Source organism: Capsicum annuum, unplaced genomic scaffold (assembly GCF_002878395.1).
Source record: "Capsicum annuum cultivar UCD-10X-F1 unplaced genomic scaffold, UCD10Xv1.1 ctg4701, whole genome shotgun sequence".
Lineage (NCBI taxonomy): Eukaryota > Viridiplantae > Streptophyta > Magnoliopsida > Solanales > Solanaceae > Capsicum > Capsicum annuum.
This window is the reverse complement of record NW_025854625.1, coordinates 1-20658: the sequence shown is the minus strand read 5'-3', so window position 1 is coordinate 20658 and position 20658 is coordinate 1. Positions and strand designations below refer to the sequence as shown.

Here is a 20658-nt window from a genome sequence, read left to right as displayed (position 1 = left end):
ACTTTGACTTATCATCACCGCTCACGTCCATCATTAGTTCTAGATGATTCATGTCATACGTCTGAAGCTTCCCCTACTGCGGACTTGTCTCCTCCTAGCCAATTAGTTGCACTTGAAAAAGGTATAAGATCTACTCATAATGCTAACCCAAATTATACTTTCTTGAGTTATCACCGTCTACTATCACCCCATTATGCTTTTGTATCATCTTTGTCCTCTATTTCCATTCCTAAGACTACAGGTGGAGAACTTTTCCATTCAGGTTGGAAACAGGCTATGATTGATGAGATGTCTGCTTTATATGCGAGTGGTACTTAGGAGCTTGTTTTCCTTCCTGCAGGTAAATCTACTAAATCTACTGTTGGTTGCCATTGGGTTTATGCACTCAAAGTTCGTCCATATAGTCAGGTTGATCGGCTTAAGGCTCGCCTTGTTGCCAAAGGATATACACAAATATTTGGGCTTGATCAGTGTTTTGGACGGCGAAAGGTGACAAGGCCCCGCCTCGCCGCGCCTTTTGAATGTACGGCGACAATTAATATAAAAAATTAAAATAATATATAAATGATCAAAATTTCAATAACACTAATATATTAGGAAATATTTCAAGTCAAGAATTAAAAATATATAGTAGATAAATACTAAAAGTCTAGAACTTAAATGACTCAACAATTCAATATTATAAAAAAAGTCTATTCTTCAATTCCAACATGCAATTCATTATATTGTCCCTCATTTTCTTCTTCTTCGGATTCTTCATCAACTAGGGCCCGAGTCTGACTTGAACTTGTCGCTTTTCCCTTGTCAAGTGACCTTGACCTTGACTTTCTCCTAAGACCATAGACAATATCATCATCAGCCCCAGCTGTCATAGCAACAGTACCCCAATTAAGATCACCTTCCTCAAACACTAGTTCATCTGCTTAATCTTCGGGGCCAACAAGTAACCATTCATTCGCATCTTCAATATTGTCCAACATAATAGGATCGATGGTATCGCAAATATCATAGTGACGTGCCAATGTTCTATTGTACTTAACGTACACTAGATCATTGAGACGCGATAACTCAAGCTTATTTTTCTTCTTGGAATGAATCTGTACATAATAAAGTAGTTACTAATTAGTAATTAGATTCGAAGAATATTTGCTTTAATATCGACAGTTAAATATAATAACTCATTCTCACATGTTCGAAGACACTCCAGTTCCGTTGCAAATTTGGAGTTCCGCTCCCAAATAGGGACCACTCAACTATAGAAAAAAATTGAAGGTTAATAAGTATAAAAAAGTCAATAACTTACGGTGCTTTAAAATAAAGATAACTAAACCAATTCACTAACCCGGTGACCTCGTGTCTCTGGCTCTAACAGCTTGACTAGAACCAAACAATCCATCCGCACTCTTGTACTTAGCAAGCTCAACAAGTAGTAAATCTTGTGTGGAAAGATCGGGGACCATCGGCTCAACACAAGTGTAGTAACTCTCCCACACTTTAGCAGTTTTCTCCTCACTCATCGTTGATTTAAAGTACAATCCCGGATTCAAAATATACCCGACGGAGTGCAACGGTCGCTTGTGTTGGTCAGTCCACCTTGAATCAATTATTTCGAGGACTTTCTCATAATGCCTCGAAACTCCATCAAACCCCCGTTGAATAGTTTCCTTCGCTTTATCCATTGCTTCAAGCATATAGCCTTTGGGGGTCCTTTTTCCCCATCCACCAAGCGAAGGAACGAGACCAAAGGACCACGAACTTTAAGAGCCTTGACTACATCATTCCAAAAGTATGCAGAATAAAGAATGGCGAAAACTTTTTTCCACAAAACTTCCTTTGCAAACTTACTAATACTCCATTCATTGGAGATGATCAAGGTTCTCAAATTCTTCCTTTGTTTGTACATCGCCTCCGAAGTCAAAAAGGTCGTTGCGAATCTTGTCTTGGCCGGTTTCACCAAATTTTTCTCATTGGTGAATTTTCTCATCAAGTTCAACAACAACGGCCTTTGACTTATGTAAGAAACCACCTTTGTGGCCTTCTTAAAAACTGTAAAAGACATTATATCAACTATTAGCTTAAAAAATATTCAGACTTTATTAATAAGTAAATAAAAGAGGTGTTGATTATTACCTGAGGCATATGGATTAATCTTGAATATGTCTTGCAACATCAAATTGATGCAATGGGCAGCACATGGAGTCCAATATATATGTGGGTACACAGCCCTCATAAGATCCCCCGCTTTTACATTCTCGCTAGCATTATCCGTTACAACTTGTACAATATTTTTCGATCCAATATCCTCAATTGTCTTCTCAAACAAGCTGTACATCTTAGCGCTAGTGGTGGACTCATTGCTAGCATCGACAGAACCAAGAAAGATGCTCCCTATCGGACAATTGACCAAAATATTAATAATCATTTTTCCATTACGAGCTGTCCATTTATCCATCATGATGGAACAACCATACTTTTGCCATTGCACCTTGTGCTTCTCAACAAGTTCATCAACTTTCTTTACTTCCTTCTTTAATTGAGAAACTCTAACTTCATGATAGGTAGGTGGCTCCATTCTCGGGCCATGTTGTCCTACCGCTTCTATGAAGGTAGTGAATGAATCATAATTAACACAATTAAATGGGAGGACCGCATCATACATCCATTCCGCGAAAGCATTTACCGCTCGCTCCCTCAAGATTTTTTGTGTCATTAATTCCTCGTCCTCCTCCTACTCCCACCTTTTCAAAGCCGGTGTTATGTTGTGGCTTTTGTGGATAAAACTTATCTAGAGGACCTTTCGTCAAACATGCCGAGGATGATACACTACCACCACTTGAAGACATTTTTTGATATTTGGAGGGAGGCATCATTTCCTTAAGTTCATTCATATCATCATCATCATCAATGATATTATATGATGGCATAATTCATTGATTCTTTGGATTTGTTGCGGTTTTGCTATCAACAAATTCCTTTACTTCATCCCTAATGTTTGCCGGACAAGATTGACATATCCTCACATTTTTGTCTCCACCTATCAAGTGTTGTTTGAATCGAGTAATGCCGCTATTTATGGTACGTCGACAAAAATTACAAATCACCGCATCTTTTGTCGGTCCTTATATACCATAATTCCATCCTATATCCTTTTGTTTGCTACTAGTAGATTGAGAGTGAGACGCCATTGAAATTGAAAGTTGTTAATGATCAAATAATTTAATTAGTATATTACCATCGTGCTATTTTAATTCTACATAAGTTATTAAAAAAAATACATAAAACAGTGGCCACTGGTTGACTGGTTATTACTGTAACAATAAGTTCACTGTTACAGTCACTGATACAGTGACAGCCTGCCGGAATAGAAGAAGAAGATACAAAGAGGAAGAAAAAAAAGCAGCACCAAAATACCAAGTCCAATCCAGTGATTAAGAAGAAAAAGAAAGAAGAAGAAAAAAATAGAAATCAATGATTACCGGAGTAGCGGAGGTCGCCGGAGTATGTCTCCGGTCGCCGAAATCAAAGTTGTAAGTTGAAGGGTAGTAGCCACAGGTACCAGTGAGTAAGTTGGTAGTGTTAAAATGTGTAAATAAACCCTAAAAATAGCTTATATACCTAAACCCTAATTTTTTAAAAAACAATTAAAAGGTGTCGCCTTTCTCGCCGCCTCGCCTCATCGCCTTTCTCACAAAGGCGTCGCCTTTTCATTTTCGCCACGCCATGGACCAAAGAGGCGACATAGGCTCGCCTCGCCTCGCCATTCTCCATTAGCGATGAGGCGCTCGCCTTTTACAACACTGGGCTTGATTATAGTGACACTTTCTCTCCCGTGGCTAAAGTAGCATTTGTCTGTCTTTTTCTATGGCTGCCATTCGTCATTAGCTCCTTTATCAGTTAGACATTAAGAATGATTTTCTACACGGTGATCTTGAGAAGGAAGTCTATATGGAGCAACCACTTGGTTTTGTTGCTCAGGGGGAGTCTAGTAACCTTGTATGTCGATTGCGCAGGTCACTTTCTGGTTTGAAACAGTCCCTTCGAACCTGGTTTGAGAAGTTTAGCACGGTAATTCAGGAGTTTGGCATGATTCGTAGTGAAGTTGATCATTCAGTATTCTGTCGCCATTCTAAATCAAATTTGTGTATTTATTTAGTCGTTTATATTGACGATATCGTTATTACCAGCAATGATCAAGATGGTATCACTAATTTGAAGCATCATCTCTTACAGCATTTCCAGACTAAAGATCTCAGCAAACTGAAATACTTTCTAGGTATTGAGGTTGCTCAGTCCAGATCAGGTATCGTTATTTCTCAACGTAAGTATGCCTTAAATATTCTTGAGACGGGAATGATGGGATGTAAACCCATTGACACTCCCATGGATCCAAATGTTAAACTTCTATAGGGACGGGGAGCCACTCAGTAAATGGTTGGTTGGAAAGTTGAATTATCTCACAGTGACTAGACCTGACATCTCTTTTCCTGTGAGCATTGTAAGTCAGTTTATGAATTCCCTCTGTAATAGTCATTGGGACGCAGTTGTTCGTATTTTGCGATATATAAAGTCATCTCCAGGTAAAGGACTACTCTTTGAGGATCGATGCCATGAGCATATCATTAGATATACAAATGCTGATTGGGCAAGATCACCCTCTGATAGACGTTTTACATCCGGATATTGTGTTTTAGTAGGAAGTAATTTGGTGCCCTGGAATAGTAAGAAACAGAGTGTGGCTGCTCGATCTAGTGCCGAAGCAAAATATCGAGTAATGGCTACAACAACTTGTGAGCTAGTTTGGATCAAACAATTGCTAAGAGAACTAAAATTTAGAGAAACCGGTAAGATGGAACTCGTATATGATAATCAAGCAGCCCTTCATATTGCATCTAGTCCAGTGTTTCATGAGAGAACTAAGCACATAGAGATCAATTATCACTTTGTCAGAGAAAAGATACTCTCCGGAGATATTGTTACAAAATTTGTAAAGTCAAGCGATCAACTTCCAGATATCTTCACCAAGTCGCTAACTAGTCCTTGTATTAATTACATTTGTAACAAGCTAGGTACATATGACTTGTATGTACCATCTTGAGGGGGAGTGTTAGAATATGAGTAGGAATAGGAATAGTATACAAAATCCTACTTTGAAAAGGCTAGTGTCTACAAATAGGATCTCAATGTAATAATTTACATACAATTCAAATAATATTTTTCTCCATTATTACTCACAACAATAATTGTAGCAAAATACTTAAGCAGCTAAAATAAAAGTATCCTTCTTATTACTAATGCAACAATTAATAAATTAATAAATATGTTATATCTATGTCTATACAGCGACGTGATAAAATTAAATGTGGTTTCTGTTAAAGAAAAAAATGAGAAACTTCTCTTCTAGGTTATGCTTTAAGAGCTCATTTGGTTGGGAAACAAGTTATCCAGGAAGCCCATGATTGTTACCCCACCCTCAATGTGGGATAAAAATTAACACTACAATCTCGGGATAAGTTATCCCGCGATTTCATACTAAACAACATGGGGTAAACTCATCCTAATTAATCCCAAGATGAGTTATCCCTCATCACTCATAACAAACGAGCCCTAAAAATAACATTAATCTCTGACTTTAACATTATGGGTACTAATACAACAAAGAACAAATATGTCATACCCATATCTAAACAAAGAAATATCAATAATCAATAGAAATTTTTCTTAAAAGAAAATGTGAGGAAACTAAATTCTGGGTTGTGCTTGTGCTTATACAAAAAGTAAAGTTTGCAACTTTATGGTGCTAAATGCAACAAACAAACAAATATGCTCTATCCATAGATACCAAGATGGGTAAAATATGAGTAAAGTATCTGATTTCATTAATATGGTTTACAATGAATCAAGAAAAGTTTATAAAAGAGCAAGAAGATTGATAAAATACCTTGTGGGTTGTGCTTAAATTTGGATTGAGGAGGTCCATAAGAACTGGAAGACGGAGATTCTAAGTAACCTCTCTTCATAACAACACTATGGATGAAGACTTGAGACAAATCTGGAAACTAATTTATGAACACTGACAGAAGGACAAGGGGAAATAATGAATGACGGGAAACAGGCGGAGAAGTATTATATTATTTGTCAGCGTTCCATCGTTTTTTAGCCCTTTTGGATTTGTTTTCAGGAATTTGCCCATTAATTGGTCGCTTTGCTTTGGGTCTTCTCCAACCATAATCCCTCACCTCACACCAAATGAGTGATATAAATAATTTATCATAATTTATATTGAGATAAAGTCATAAAACGATAAAATTATCATCCAAACCTTTTAATTATCACTTTTCACGTATAATATTACTTTACTACTATGAGAGATAACATGAGATTTTAATAGTTCTCATATCAATTTATTTTTATCAAATTTATTTTTAATTTAAATTTTAATTACTCTACAAATGTTTATCTATTTTAATATATTTGAATAATTAGATGGGCTTATTAAATGTTGTAAAAGTGACGAGTCATGAAAAATAATAATGACACCATAAAAATTATAACAATCAAATTCAAAATTGATCCAAGGATTTATTGTCTTTCTATTTTGTAAATTATTTATATTACTTCAATTTTTTATTTTTTCTAACAAATTTATCATGGACAAGTAATTAAAGTATCTTCACATTTCCTTTCTAACTTAGTACTACTTAATTATTAAATAAATTTTCTTTTTATATATATAGTTAAACATGTTTGAAAATTTAATTCTTTTAAAAAAATACAATTCAACTTTTCAAATATTAATGATACTAAGGTTGCATTTGTTTCTTTTTAAGATTCAGACGTCTGAATCTGAATATACGTCTAAATAATTAAAATGTTGTCTCTAGATCTGAAAACTGAACGATTAAGACTGTTTGTTTTTTCAATATGTGAACGTGCAAAAAAAAATTATTTGTATATATAATATAATAAAAAATACAATTCAAATAAAAAACTAATTATATATCAGAAAAGTATGTAATTTAATACAACAAAATTATATTATTTGATTGAAAAAAAATATTTATGTTTGTTAGCGTAATACCCCGTATTTTCCTAGCCTAGATTAACCCTCAATACATGGGTTATCCTAGATAAAATTTTAAAATACTCAGTAATTTTCATATTAGAGCCTGACATTGCGTAGGAAATTCAATTAGTTTTCCAACAATTTAAAATTCTCCTAAATCCGACAACAGGGTAAGAAGTTATGGCGATTTTAAGTTTCAGTCGTTAAACATCATCATTCAGGTCAGCAGTGCATTGCGGAGTGTGTTAAAATAGCAATTATCAATTTTCAGTGTACCAATGCGATTCCACTGCGTCGTAGTGCACTTTCAGTTCACAAACAAAGTGGCAACGTGATACCACTGCGTCGCGCCACTATGTAATTTTCCAGTTGTCATTTTCCAGTGACATGGCGCGATAGCGCCGCATCGCGCCAGGGGTCCAGATCGGGAAAATTTCACAAAAAAATAAAGCTGTGCCCAGGGTTCAACCAGTCTTTTCCCATGATTTTATTCCTCTCAGATGTGGGATTTAAGCCCTAAAAACGTGTAAAACCCTTCATTATTCACTTTTTCCCAAAATCAAAAAGTATTTCTCTCTCAAGAAAACAAACTCTAACTCTCAAGAATCAAGGTCAATCCCAAGAGTTTCTCCAAGAACTCATCAAATTAAGGTATGTTAGATGTTGATACGAGCCCAAGTTCACAACACAAGAAACAAACAACAACAAGATAAACAGCAAGTGCTAGTGAATCGAAATAGGCCACACACGGCTTCACTAGTCTTGAAGAGTCACGTTTTTAGAATAAGAAAATGATATTAACAACAAGAACAAGAAAGTCAATAATAATGCTAGTAAATCGAAAGAGCCTCACACGGCTTCACTAGACTTCAAGATTCCAACAACACAAGATTAACAAGATTACAAGAGGATAGTAACTTGACACACAATATTTAATGATCTAAGAACCCTAACAAGAGAAAGGACCCTAAGATTAATGAATATTAATACCAAGCTCTTACTTGGACCAAGAGGAACTCAAAGAACCCCAAGACCCTAGTTTCTAGCCAAGAGACAACACCAGTATCACTCTACTAATGAGTTTTCAGAATTGGGGCTTCTCCAATGGAAGAGAGAAGTTTCAAAATATTACAAAGTGTTTGTTGTCTTCCAAAATATGAATAAACTAACTCAAAAATAACCCTAACACTATCTATTTATATTAGTCCACAAAGTGAGATAATAAATGACTATCCTACCCTTGCAAGGGGTGGCCTTGGAGTGTAAGTTTATTACACTTCAAGGCTCCTCTTCACACTTAAAAACATTTAATCCATTGGAAGGCTCAAGTACCAACTCATACATGGTCATTTGAATGAACATAGCTTGGAGTTTTTGTAACTCCCGAGCTTGGCTATGTGTAAATGGTCGTGAACTTATTGGACAGCTTGTAGAACTTGTTGGAAAACTTGGTACACCCGTATCATCCTTTCTATCTTGAGAAGAATTTGACCTCAAATTCGATATTTGGTCATCCTCAACCGCATCCACTAGAGAAAGATCACACACGTTGAAAGTGTTGTGCACTTGGTATTTCGGGGGAAGGTCAATCTTGTAGGCATTATCATTGATTCTTTCAAGTACTTGGAATGGACCATCACCCCTTGGCATTAATTTGGTTTTCCTTTGAGATGGAAATCGATCCTTCCTAAGGTGCACCCACATCCAATCTCCTGGTTCAAGAATGAGTTTCTTTCTTCCTTTGTTTGCCCACTTTGCAATCTCTTAATTTTTCTTCTCAAGTCAAAGCCGCACCTTCTCATGCAAATTTTTTATAAAATCTTCCGCTTTCTTTCATCTAGGCTAATCATAAGATCACGTAAGGGGGTTGAGGCCGTACACACACTCAAAGGGAGTTATTCCCGTACTTAAGTGTATGACACGATTATAGGCAAACTCAATCAATGGTAGGTGTTCCTCCCAAGAAGTCAATTTTCCCTTAATCATGGAACGTAGCATAGCACCCAAAGTCCTACTTACTACTTCCGTTTGTCCATCGATTTGTGGGTGGTAAAAAGTGGAGAACAACAACTTGGTACCAAGCCTACCCTACATGGACTTCTAAAAGTGACTTAGGAACTTAGAGTCCCTATCACTCACAATGGTCCTCAGAACACCATGCAACTTGACAACATTATCAACAAAAAAAAGCCACACTAGGTGCATCATCATATTTAGAGCATGGAATAAAGTGTGCCATCTAAGGAAACCGATCAACCACAACAAAGATACTATCCCGACCCCTTTTAGTCCTTGGCAACCCTAGCACAAAATCCATAGATATATCAAGCCAAGAATATAAAGGGCTGGGTAGTGGGGTGTACAACCCATGAGGTTGGAGTCGAGATTTGGCTCCTTTGCAATCTACACACTGGCCGCAAATCCTAGACACATCCTTGTGTATTTTTGGCCTTAGAATTGCTCCTCCAATATTCTGAGGGTCTTTTCGACCCCAAAGTGACCCATTAGACTGCCATTATGTGCTTCTTCATAAACAACTCTCTCCAAGAGCTAGAGGGTACACACAATCGCCTACCTTTAAACAAGTAACCGTCAAACTTGGCATAGGGATTTGAACCCCTAGCCGAATCCTACTTGTCCCTACCCCATTCTCCGCATTCCCTATAGATAGGAGCAAAGTGAGGCTCCTTGGGATATAATTCCTTTAAGATCTCAAAACCCATCAATTTTGAAGATAAAGTAGACACAAGAACGTGTTTTTGAGATAAAGCATCGGCAACCACATTGTCCTTACCCTTCTTATAATGAATAACATTAGAAAAAGTTTCAAGAAACTCAATCCACTTGGCATGCCATTTTTTAAGCTTATCTTGTGCGTGAAGATGCTTCAAGGACTCATGGTCCATTCGGATCATGAATTATTTAGGCCATAAATAATGTTGCCAGTGGCCAAGGCTCTAATCAAGGCATACAACTCTAAATCGTACGTAAAGTAGTTTAGAGTTGCTCCTTTGAGTTTTTCACTAAAGTAGGCAATAGGCTTCAATTCTTGCATTAAAACCGCTCCTATACCAATTTTGTTAGCGTCACATTCAACCTTAAAAGTCTTGTCAAAATTTGGCAATTGTAACAAAGGGGACGAGATGAGCATAACTTTCAAGTCCTTGAAGGCCTTAGCTTGTTCATCTCCCCACTTGAAAGGCTGATCCTTTTTAATCACTTCGGTCAAGAGGGCGGAAGTGGTGCTAAATCCTTTGACAAAACGTCTATAAAAACTAGCCAACCCATGGAAGCTTCTCACTTCACCTATGGTTTTGGGAGTTGGCCAATGTAAAGCCCCAAGAACCTATCCCGAGATGTCACATGGTGCTCAAGGCCATACGTGGCCTCAAGCTAACCCTCTAAGCCTATCATCACTTTCAGAACTCATTATTGCGCAAATCATGCTAAGATAAAGAGGAATAACCATGTCATGAACAAACTGAAACACAAAGTAATACTACCCTGTACAAATAAAATATTGAAATCTCTGTATACGCTGGTACTAGTCTGACAAAGCCTTTACTATATAGGACTGAGGAGTCATTGGGATAGATCCCCAACTGACTCGTACTGAACTGAAAGTAAACAACCATCTATTAACAAGACAAAGTCGGAGACACAGGTCCTCGAATCATCAGGACTCACCAATCGCAGAAATGTAGATAAAGGTACTCAAAGATCACTGTCACTGCTGATACTGAGCACCTGAACCTATATCATGAGGAAATATAGAATATAAAAGAGTATGAGAGTCAGTACTTGGGAATGTACTGAGTATGTGGGGGTGGATGCAACATTTTTAAACAATATCATAAATGTATAAGAAAATCATGCATGCTGACAATAATAACTCTCTTCGCTTGAATTATCTAAAACATCATTTTCGTAAGTCATTAGTAATAACATATGCTTCATAAATCTCATAAATCATTTAACTCAACTCAAACTCTTTGACTCATGACTTAGAGTGACTCGGTAACTCATGGTACTTAGATCATTATAGACGTGGGAGTTTCTTATAACTGACATAACTATACCATGTGAGCCGCATGGAGTCCAACATTTTGCCCTCCTAAGGAGAGAACCCCACATTAGTGGGGGGTGTCGTACTCTTGCCAGGGATTACAACCTCAATCTCATTATCATAATCCCATACTCGGCCTCTGGCCTACAATTATCAATATCAATCCTATGGTGGCACGTAGTTTTGGGGAATTACCACATTTCCCGCTTGGTGCTAAATACTCCTCCCAGACTCAGCTCAGAACGCGTTAGGAAATCCACCTTAATGAATATCAACTCATGGTATATTTTAAAGACCAAAACATAAATATATATCTCATCTGCAAATCATAAACATCTTGTAGATTCCTAACCCGACTCAACTCACCACATTCTTTCTCAATATCAAGTATATTTGCTTTTCGAATCATTTTCAAATATCAAAGCTTCAAGGAAATATCATAGGACTCATTCTTGACTTTCAATCTCAAATATCGATATATATTCAATAGTCAAATTTCTCATAGAAAGGCATAACTCATGACACTCATCTCAAATCGCTTAGAAAATCATCAATACGTAATGACAATATACAACTCATGGAATAAATTCTCAATTTAAGAAACATGATGGTGAAATAATCATAAATATCCAACTTATTCGACTCAAATATCACAAATCATAAATAAAGATATTTGGGTGTAAACCCACTTGCAAAATCATGTAAATCAATAATAGAAAGTAAATATTTAGGCACAAGAACGAAAGGAGTGTTCTTGTTTAAGCTCCACATACCTTGGATTATAATTTTTTTGGAGATGTAGAAACCTGTTTGGAACTTCTTCCTTACATTTTTTAGCTAAGATCCTTGATGCCTTTGACTAGGGGAGCTTAATTCTTGGACAACTTGGAGAAATCTATGGAAGATCCTTGAATTTCTTGGAAGGAGTTTTGATTTTTGGGTTGAGAGAAAACCCTAGTTTTCTAGAAAATTCTTTGGAGAAATTGGAGAGAAATAGGAGAAAATGATCTTATCTTTACTACTTTGATGTATATATAAGACAACAAGGATCGAAAATGACCAAAATGCCCTTTTAAAAAGCTGAAATTCGTTGATCGGGGCCTGTGACGGTCAATCTGATGATCCGTCAAGTCTCCTGACGGTCCACCAGATTGTCCGTCACTCGAGTGCCAAAACTGGACTGTTCTACCTCGATGTGATTGTTGAAGTGATGGTTCATCAGGAAACTGATGGTCCACCAAGTCGTCCGTCACTCGAGGGACAGAAACGAGACATTCTATCTCGACCTGACGGACCCCTTGACGGTCCATTAACTTTTTGACGGTCCACCATCTTGGCCGTCAACGGTGACCAGGAAAAGGGGTCATTGCCTTAGCTTGAAGAGACACTTGACGGTTCACCAAGGACTTAATGGTCCGCCAGGTCGATCGTCAAACCTGGGCAATCCGATATCGCTGAGTAAAACGGCTATAACTCCCTCATCCCAAGTCAGATTTCAATAAAATTAGTATCGATGGAAAGATTATTCAATTCTCTACATGAAAAAAAAGTAGAAATTAGAGAAATACAATATAGTTTAAACATCAATCACTTTGGAAGTCATACATATCCACTCAAAAGATAGATTTAGGCTTAAGAAATGATAGGGTATTACAACTAATTTTTGACAGCATCAATCTTAGATTCATCCACTTCGACCCCTCTTGAACTCACCACAAAACCAAGAAATACAACTTCTTGGAAACCAAAAGAACACTTTTCTAAATTAGCATATAACTTCTCATTTCGAAGGACATCAAACACACATTGTAAATGTTTTACATGGTCATCTAAGGACCTACTATATACCAACACATCATCAAAGTAGACAACAACAAACCTTCCGATAAAAGGCTTCATCACATGATTCTTTAGCCTCATGAAAGTACTTGGAGCGTTTGTTAGGCCAAATGGCATAACCAGCCATTCATAGAGATCGAATTTGGTCTTGAAAGTGGTTTTCCATTCATCGCTCGATTGCATACAGATTTGGTGATATCCATTTCTCAAAGCAATTTTAGAAAACAAACATGAACCACTTAATTCATCAAGCATATCATCTAGCCTAGGAATAGGGTGATGATATTTTATGTTGTCTTATTGATGTCTCGACAATCAACGCACATACGCTAAGTCCCGTCTTTCTTGGGATCTAGTAGCACCAGGATCTCGCAAGGGCTCATACTCTCCTTGATATACCCTTTGTTAAGGAGTTCCTCAACCATGCGTTGCAATTTCTTGGTATCCGCTGGGTTGCTCCTATAAGGCGATTTGTTAGGCAATTATAATCCCGGCAGAAAATCTATTTGGTGCTCAATTCCCCGAAGCGGGGCATCCCTTGTGGAAGTTCTTTGGGAAAACATTTTCATAATCCTGCAATACACAAGAAATCAAAGAAGAAATAGAACAATTAGTGGGGTTAGTGCTAAAATAATATGCCAAAAGAAGCATGGGTGTCTCCTCATCATGATCCACGAAAAGCCCCTTCTTTCTAATTGACATTACCGTGTTTTCTTTTTTCTTTGATGTTGAGGCAGCCCCGGATATCCCCACTACCCCACCTACGGGCTTCCCCTCTTTTTCTTCATTTTTGGATTTCTTCCCCTTTTCTTTCAATTCTCTCATTCTTTGATACAACTCGTTCACTTATAAAGGCAAAAGTGGATGAAGTGTGACCTTTTGGCCATCCTTATCAAGTGTATATCGATTAGACCTCCCATCATGTTTGGTAGACCTATCATATTTTCAAGGTCTACCTAACAACAAGTGACACGATTGCATTATTATTATGTCACAAAGCACTTCGTCGTGGTAGTTTCCTATCTTAAACTATATCACACATTGCCTTATGACTTTTAATTCACCACATTCATTCAACCATTACAACTTGTAAGGGATAGTATGAAATTTAGTTGGAAATTTCAAGAAGTTCACCATAGCAACACTAACAACATTTGCACAACTATCACTATTTATCACCAAAGTGCACACACTTCCCTTCACAAGGCATTTAGTATGGAATAGATTCTCCCATTGGATAGGATCATATATCACCTTACTAATCATGGCATGCCTCACTACAAAGTTTGTAACCACACACTCCTTTTCTTGTGGATAAGCATCCTTACAATCATCATTATTATCATTATGTGGCTCATTTTCGGGTTTCTCTCCATCTCGAGGCTCGGTATCATTCTTTTTTTTTTCAAGATCCACTTCCTTACCAAGGTAATACAATATCCCTTCCCTTAGGATCACATTGCATCAGTTTGGACATTCATTGGCTTTATGTCCCCAACCTTGGCACTTGAAATATTGGAACCCTTTAGGATTATGATACTTGTGAACTTCTTGACAGAGAGGAAATTTGTGGATCATTTTAGGCTCGGTCAGCCTTATAGTGGTGGGTTGGTTCTTTTTTTGGGATAATCCGAAGATGGTTTAACCATATCTTTTCTCCTTGGCCAACCCGAGGTTAATAGTTCCTTTTTCTTGAATGAGGACCTCTCTTTAAGCTCCCTTTCAATCTCAAGAGCTGCTTGGAAAATTCCTTCAACGGTATCAAACTTGTGAAGCATCAAATAAGTGGAGATCTCTTTGATCAACCCACACTTGAACCGAATGATGTCATGGCCAATTTGTTCTCCACGATGATCAAGCTTCAACATGAGTTGTTGAAGCTCATCATAATATGCCATTACATTTTGATTCCCTTGTCGTAAATTGTACAACCTGGCAAGCAACTCATGACAATAACTTTTGAGAAGATACCGTTGCCTTATTAGATACCTCAACCAAAACCATGGTGGTGTTTGTCCATCAATCAACACATTACTAAACCGTTTGACATATTCCCACCATGTGTTAGCATAGCCTTCAAAGTGAGCTATGGCATAACTACTCTTGTTCTCCTCTGATATATTATTCACTTGAAACACTTTATCATATGTCAACTCCTAAGCAAGATACACCCCGGGGTCACTCTCACCCTTAAATATAAGTAGGCTTAATTTGATGGTATTGATGCCTACGTCTCTCTCTTGGTGTCGGTTTCCCCTTTCTCTATACCCTCGGTATCTTCTTGGATTCACACGTCCCCCTCTCATCTTCTCTTCCCTCATGTAAGCATCGTCAAAGTCTCCATACCCTTCATAATACTCTCTACCATATTTCTCAAAGTGGACGGGATAGTTTTAGATATTTGGAACTTGATTTGGAGAGATTGGATTTTTTAGAAGTGGTGGTCTTTGGTTTAATGGAGCTTGGAAGAGAGGGTTCATATTTTATGGAGGTATTTGACGTCCGAGTCCCTCTTATGGAACTTGAAGAGTTTGGTAATGGGTTGGTATATTGATGTCTCATGAATCCTTAAGGTTTGAGTATGCTCTTGTCCAGAGTAGATTCTTGTTTGAAACTCAAAGAATTCTTGTAGGAATAGAGTCAAGGAGTTACAACATATTCAAATGACAAAAACACACAAACAAACGATGACACTAATACAAGGCTTCAAAGGACTAATTGACAACCTAGTAGGAATGTACTAGCTTGCTAATTAGTTCTCGAGTCAATTAGAATAAACTAAGAATCAATAATTAGAAACTAGAATATCTAAATTGAGCTTAATTAATGACGTGAACAGTGGTTAAGGTAATGTGGTTGCATGGAATTGGTCACGGGTCCATACTTTTTGTTCAACAACTTGAAGCCTTAATCTTTACAATTTTGTAATGGATGACTTTGCTTTTGGAGGGAAAGTAAAGTCTTGTAACTTTTCAACTTTTTCCAACTAAAAAAGATGAGGCTTGACTTTACTAGTTCCACAAGACAAGGCACCTTGTTTTAAGAGAAAGTGGTTGTTAAGTCAAGGAAGTGATGTTGGCAAGTCTTTTCACAAACAACTTTACAACTTTGTCTTACAACCCTTTTGGATCTATTTTAGTCTTTATAGTGGTCAAGATATGAGATGATGAGAAGATCAAGATGATCACCACAACAATACTTCAAGAACACAACCACAATTAACCAACAATAGCCCACTTTAAAGTCAAGAAACAACACACAAACTCAGCCTACTTCAAGTTCATCATACTACTACTCCAAGTCCACAATAGCAATGTCAATATGTTAAGCTCAACTTAGATTTAGACACCTTTTATGTTGATGAGAAAGAAATCAACACAAGAAGCAAACTAGACAAACAAAAGAACATATATATCTAAACACACAAACACCAATCTCGGCCAAGACAACAACACAACACAATTTTTTTGGCCAAGAACAAGATGGACAGATTTCTCTTTTTTTTTTCTGGAATTTTTAGATTTCAGCAACTTTATTTATTTTTTGGTATTTTTCAACTACCAAACCCAAGATTGATTTTGTTGGAACAAAATCAACCACAAGCTTTGATACCAAATGATACGAGCCCAAGTTCACAACACAAGAAACAAACAACAACAAGAACAACAATATGAACAACAAGTGCAAGTGAATCAAAATAGGCCACACACGGCTTCACTAGTCTTGAAGAGTCACATTTTTATAATAAGAAAATGATATTAACAACAAGAACAAGCAATTCAATAATAATACTAGTGAATCGAAAGAGCCTTACATGGCTTCACTAGACTTCAAGATTCTAACAACACAAGATTAACAAGATTACAAGAGGGATAGTAACTTGACACACAATATTCAATGATCTAGGAACCATAACAAGAGAAAAGACCCTAATATTAATGAATATTAATACCAAGCTCTTACTTGGACCAAAAGGAACTCAAAGAACCCCAAGACCCCAGTTTCTAGCCAAGAGACAACACTAATATCACTCTACTAGTGAGTTTTCAGAATTGGGGCTTCTCCAATGGAAGAGAGAAGTTCCAAAATATTATAAAGTTTTTGTTGTCTTCCAAAATATGAATGAACGAATTCAAAAATAACCCTAACACTATCTATTTATATTAGTCCACAAAGTGAGATAACAAATTACCATTCTACCCTTGCCAAGGTGTGGCCTTAGAGTGTAAGTTTATTACACTTCAAGGCTTCTCTTCACACTTAAAAACATTTAATCCATTAGAAGGATCAATTACCAATCACATACCGTCATTTACATGAACATAGCTTGGAGTTTTTGTAATTCCCGAGCTTGGCTACCTGTGAATGGTCATGAACTTGTTGGACAGCTTATAGAACTTGTTAGACAGCTTGGTATACCCGTATCAGATGATAATCCATGGATCCTTACCTTATATGAAGCCCAAGAATCCTTTTTAAATATACAAGATCTCAGATTTATGATTTCCATGTTTGAATTAGATTAAATTCATGTTCATGACGTTGTTTGAGTTTTAATCCATGATTTAGATTACAATTTCTAAGAATTAATTCTAGTATGTGTTGAATTACATGATATTCATGATAAACTCTTCAATTTGCAAGTTGATTATTGTAACCATGTTAACCCTAAGTGTTTATGGTTTAATGAATTAAGTATGCTTCTTATGTGGTTGATAAATTATCTATGAGAATGAAATAATGCCACTATAGCATGCTAACCTTTATTCCCCATCCATGTATAAGTTAATGCATTACAAGTGTTTGATGAAATGTCTCTGTGAATAAATTATGCCTAAGTGAACATTGTTATGTTATTCAAGATTATGCTTTGCTATACTTTTCATGCTATCGAGTCCTAGGGGTATTTAATACTCGGCAATTTAGCTGTTTACCTAGAGCCAGTGTGAGTGATAGAATAGTATCAGTCATGTCACGATCAGTAGTAGCCTTAGTCAGTTATAGAACTCATTAGAATTTAGTCAGTTATAAAACTTAAAAAAACTTAGTAGTCTCAGTATTAGTCCAGTCCAGTTTAGTATACTCAGTTCAGTGTCTTTCAGTTGGGAGTAGGAACTAGCACCGAGCGAGTGTGAAGGTGACGACTTCTTCTGTCAGGCAAGCCAAGTCGTTAGTAGCAGTCTCATACTACAGAACTACATAGCCAATGTAGGATATGTGGATTCACCCATCAGATTAAGGCTTAGCTACCTTTTAGGGGTCACCCGTAAAATTAGGCTTGACTTTCTGTTCAGGGTCACCCATCATATATACTTGACCACAGTAGTGTCTATCCGTAGCTCAGTACTGGCACCCTTCCAACTGGGGTTACAGGTTGGACCCCACTCAGCTTACTTAGGGGCATATCGGTTAAGTGAGAACTTCTACAATTTCAATTTCAGTCTCAGTCTTCAGAATAGAACTCAGTTTAGTTCTACAAAATTAGGACTGTCAGATACAGTCACTCAGGTATCATTAATTCAGATTATCAATGATCTCAAATTATTAGTATATTCAGTTATCATTTATCAAATTTAGTTCTAGTATACTCAGTTACAGTATGTAGTGTATGTTTAGTAGTTACAAATCCTCCATGTATGCTATCTAGCTTTTGCATATCATTCAGTTAGTTATTGTTCATGCATATGAACCCATGCATTCAGCCTTATGTCATTTAGCATACAAGTACATTCCCACGTATTGATCGCATACCCGTTTCTTGCGCTATAATGTTTTATATAATAGGATCGGATGCTCAGGTTCCTGACTGCGCTTAGCTAGATTCAGCCAGCAGTAGCAGATTTAGCAGTGAGTCCTCATCTATCAAGGATATACTTTTATTTTAGTACTTTAGCTTAGCAGTATTTTAGTAGATGGAGTTAGTTGGGGGATTGTCCCATCAACTCTACTTTCAGACAGATTAAGTTAAAAGTTTTTCATACTAGATTTTCAGAAGGTATTCAGTTTTATAGATGTTATATTTAATCAATATTTCAGATGTTTTAAAACTTATGGCATTTTAGCCCCTCTTTTCGCATAAATTATAGTGTATTTATTCAGTGCTCGCCGCAGATATCAGTCATAGGTTAGCTTATGGTCTCTCAGGGTCGTAAGTACCGTGTGATAACTGAGAGGTAGTCCCAGGGCATTACAAACTTAGTATTAGAGCCTAAGGTTTAATAGAGTTGTAGGGAGTTTGAAAGCCACATCACGTAGAGTCTTGTGCATGGGTGTATAGCACGCCACACTTATGGACAGGAGGATATGAGATATTTTAGTACTCACAGTCAGTTACAGAACTCAGTAGAATTCAGTCAGCTACAGAATTTAGGAAAACTCAATAGTCGTAGTATCAGTCCAGTCCAGTTTTGTATACTCAGTTCAGCGTCTTTTAGTTGGGAGTAGAAACTAGCACCGAGTGAGCATGGAGGTGATAACATCTCTCGTTAGGCAGGTAGAGTTGTTAGTAGCAATCTCACACTACAAAACTACGTAGCTAGTGTAGGATATGAGGAGTCACCCACTAGATTAAGGCTTGGATACCTCCCAGGGGTCACCCATCAGATTAGGCTTGACTTTCTGTTCAGGGTCACCCGTCAGATAGGCTTGACCACAACAGTATTTTTACCCGTGGTATAGTACTGGCACCCTTTCAACTGAGGTTACAGGTTGGACCCTACTCAACTTACTCAAGGGCATATCGGTTAAGTGAGAACTCCCATAATTTTAGTTTTAGTCTCAGTCTTCAGAATAGAACTTAGTTCAGTTCTACAGAATCAGGACTGTCAGATACAGTCACTCAGCTATTAGTAATTCAGATTATCATTATATTTAGTTATCAGTTATCTGATTTAGTTCCAGTATACTCAGTTATAGTATGCACAGTATGTTCAGTAGTTACAAATCCTCCATGTATGCTATCCAGCTCTTGCATATCATCCAGTTAGTTATTATTCATACATATGAACCCATGCATTCATCCTTACCTTATTTAGCATACCAGTATATTTCTACATACTGATCGCATACCCATTTCTTGCGCTATGATATTTCATATCATAGGATCAGACGCTCAGGTTCCTGACTGTACTTAGCCAGATTCAACTAGCAGTAGCATATTTAGCAGTGAGTCCTCATCTATCGAGGATATTTTTTTATTTTAGTACTTCAGCCTACAGTATTTTAGTAGATGGAGTTAGTTGGAGGATTGTCCTATCAACTCAACTTTCAGGCAGTTTCATTTGGAGGCTTTTCAAACTATATTTTTAGACAGTATTTAGTTTTACAAATGTTATGTTTAATCAGTATTTTAGATATTTTGAATCTTATGGCATTTCAGCTTATTTTTCCACATAGATTACAGTATATTTATTTAGTGCTCATAGCAGATATCAGTCATGGGTTAGCTTGTGATCCCTCGGAGTCGTAAGTACCGTTTGATGACTAGGGGGTAGTCCCGGGTCATTACAATTAGTAATAATGGAGATAGTTTATAATGGTGGTTGTGGTGACAATAATTGATGTTAGTGATTAGCAATATTAGTGGTGATAGTTGTGATGGATGGTATTATAGTGATGTTTTGATGGTGGTGGTGGTTGTGATATGACGTTGCTTGATGTTAGTAGTTGAAGGTGCTGATTATAATGGTTG

At 37.0% G+C, this 20658-nt stretch overlaps 1 protein-coding gene across 3 annotated transcripts; it reads right to left on the bottom strand.

Moving 5' to 3' along the window:
* Nucleotides 1-752: 752 nt before the first annotated feature.
* On the bottom strand, nt 753-6300 carry LOC124892413. 3 transcript variants are annotated; one of them, XR_007050232.1, is made up of 4 exons: nt 2131-6300; nt 1343-2046; nt 1189-1253; nt 753-1097 (listed from the first exon to the last, which is right to left on the bottom strand). XR_007050232.1 is itself a non-coding variant. In XM_047403695.1 (3 exons), the coding sequence occupies exons 1-3, from the start codon at nt 1689-1691 to the stop codon at nt 924-926; spliced, it is 588 nt and encodes a 195-aa protein (XP_047259651.1). In that variant the 5' UTR covers nt 1692-6300; the 3' UTR covers nt 753-923. The 3 variants fall into 3 exon arrangements, 1 of the variants encoding a protein (XP_047259651.1); XR_007050231.1 differs by having other exon boundaries at nt 1189-2046; XM_047403695.1 differs by having other exon boundaries at nt 1343-6300.
* Nucleotides 6301-20658: the final 14358 nt, after the last annotated feature.

What these genes read in the sequence shown, in the direction of transcription:
- LOC124892413 (XM_047403695.1), bottom strand. Translation starts at nt 1,691, where the DNA reads ATGCTTGAAGCAATGGATAAAGCGAAGGAAACTATTCAACGGGGGTTT. An exon ending in CAGAGACACGAGGTCACCGG is followed by an intron (nt 1,254 to 1,342) that starts GTTAGTGAATTG and finishes TTTTTTCTATAG; the next exon opens with TTGAGTGGTCCCTATTTGGG. An exon ending in ACTGGAGTGTCTTCGAACAT is followed by an intron (nt 1,098 to 1,188) that starts GTGAGAATGAGT and finishes TATTATGTACAG; the next exon opens with ATTCATTCCAAGAAGAAAAA.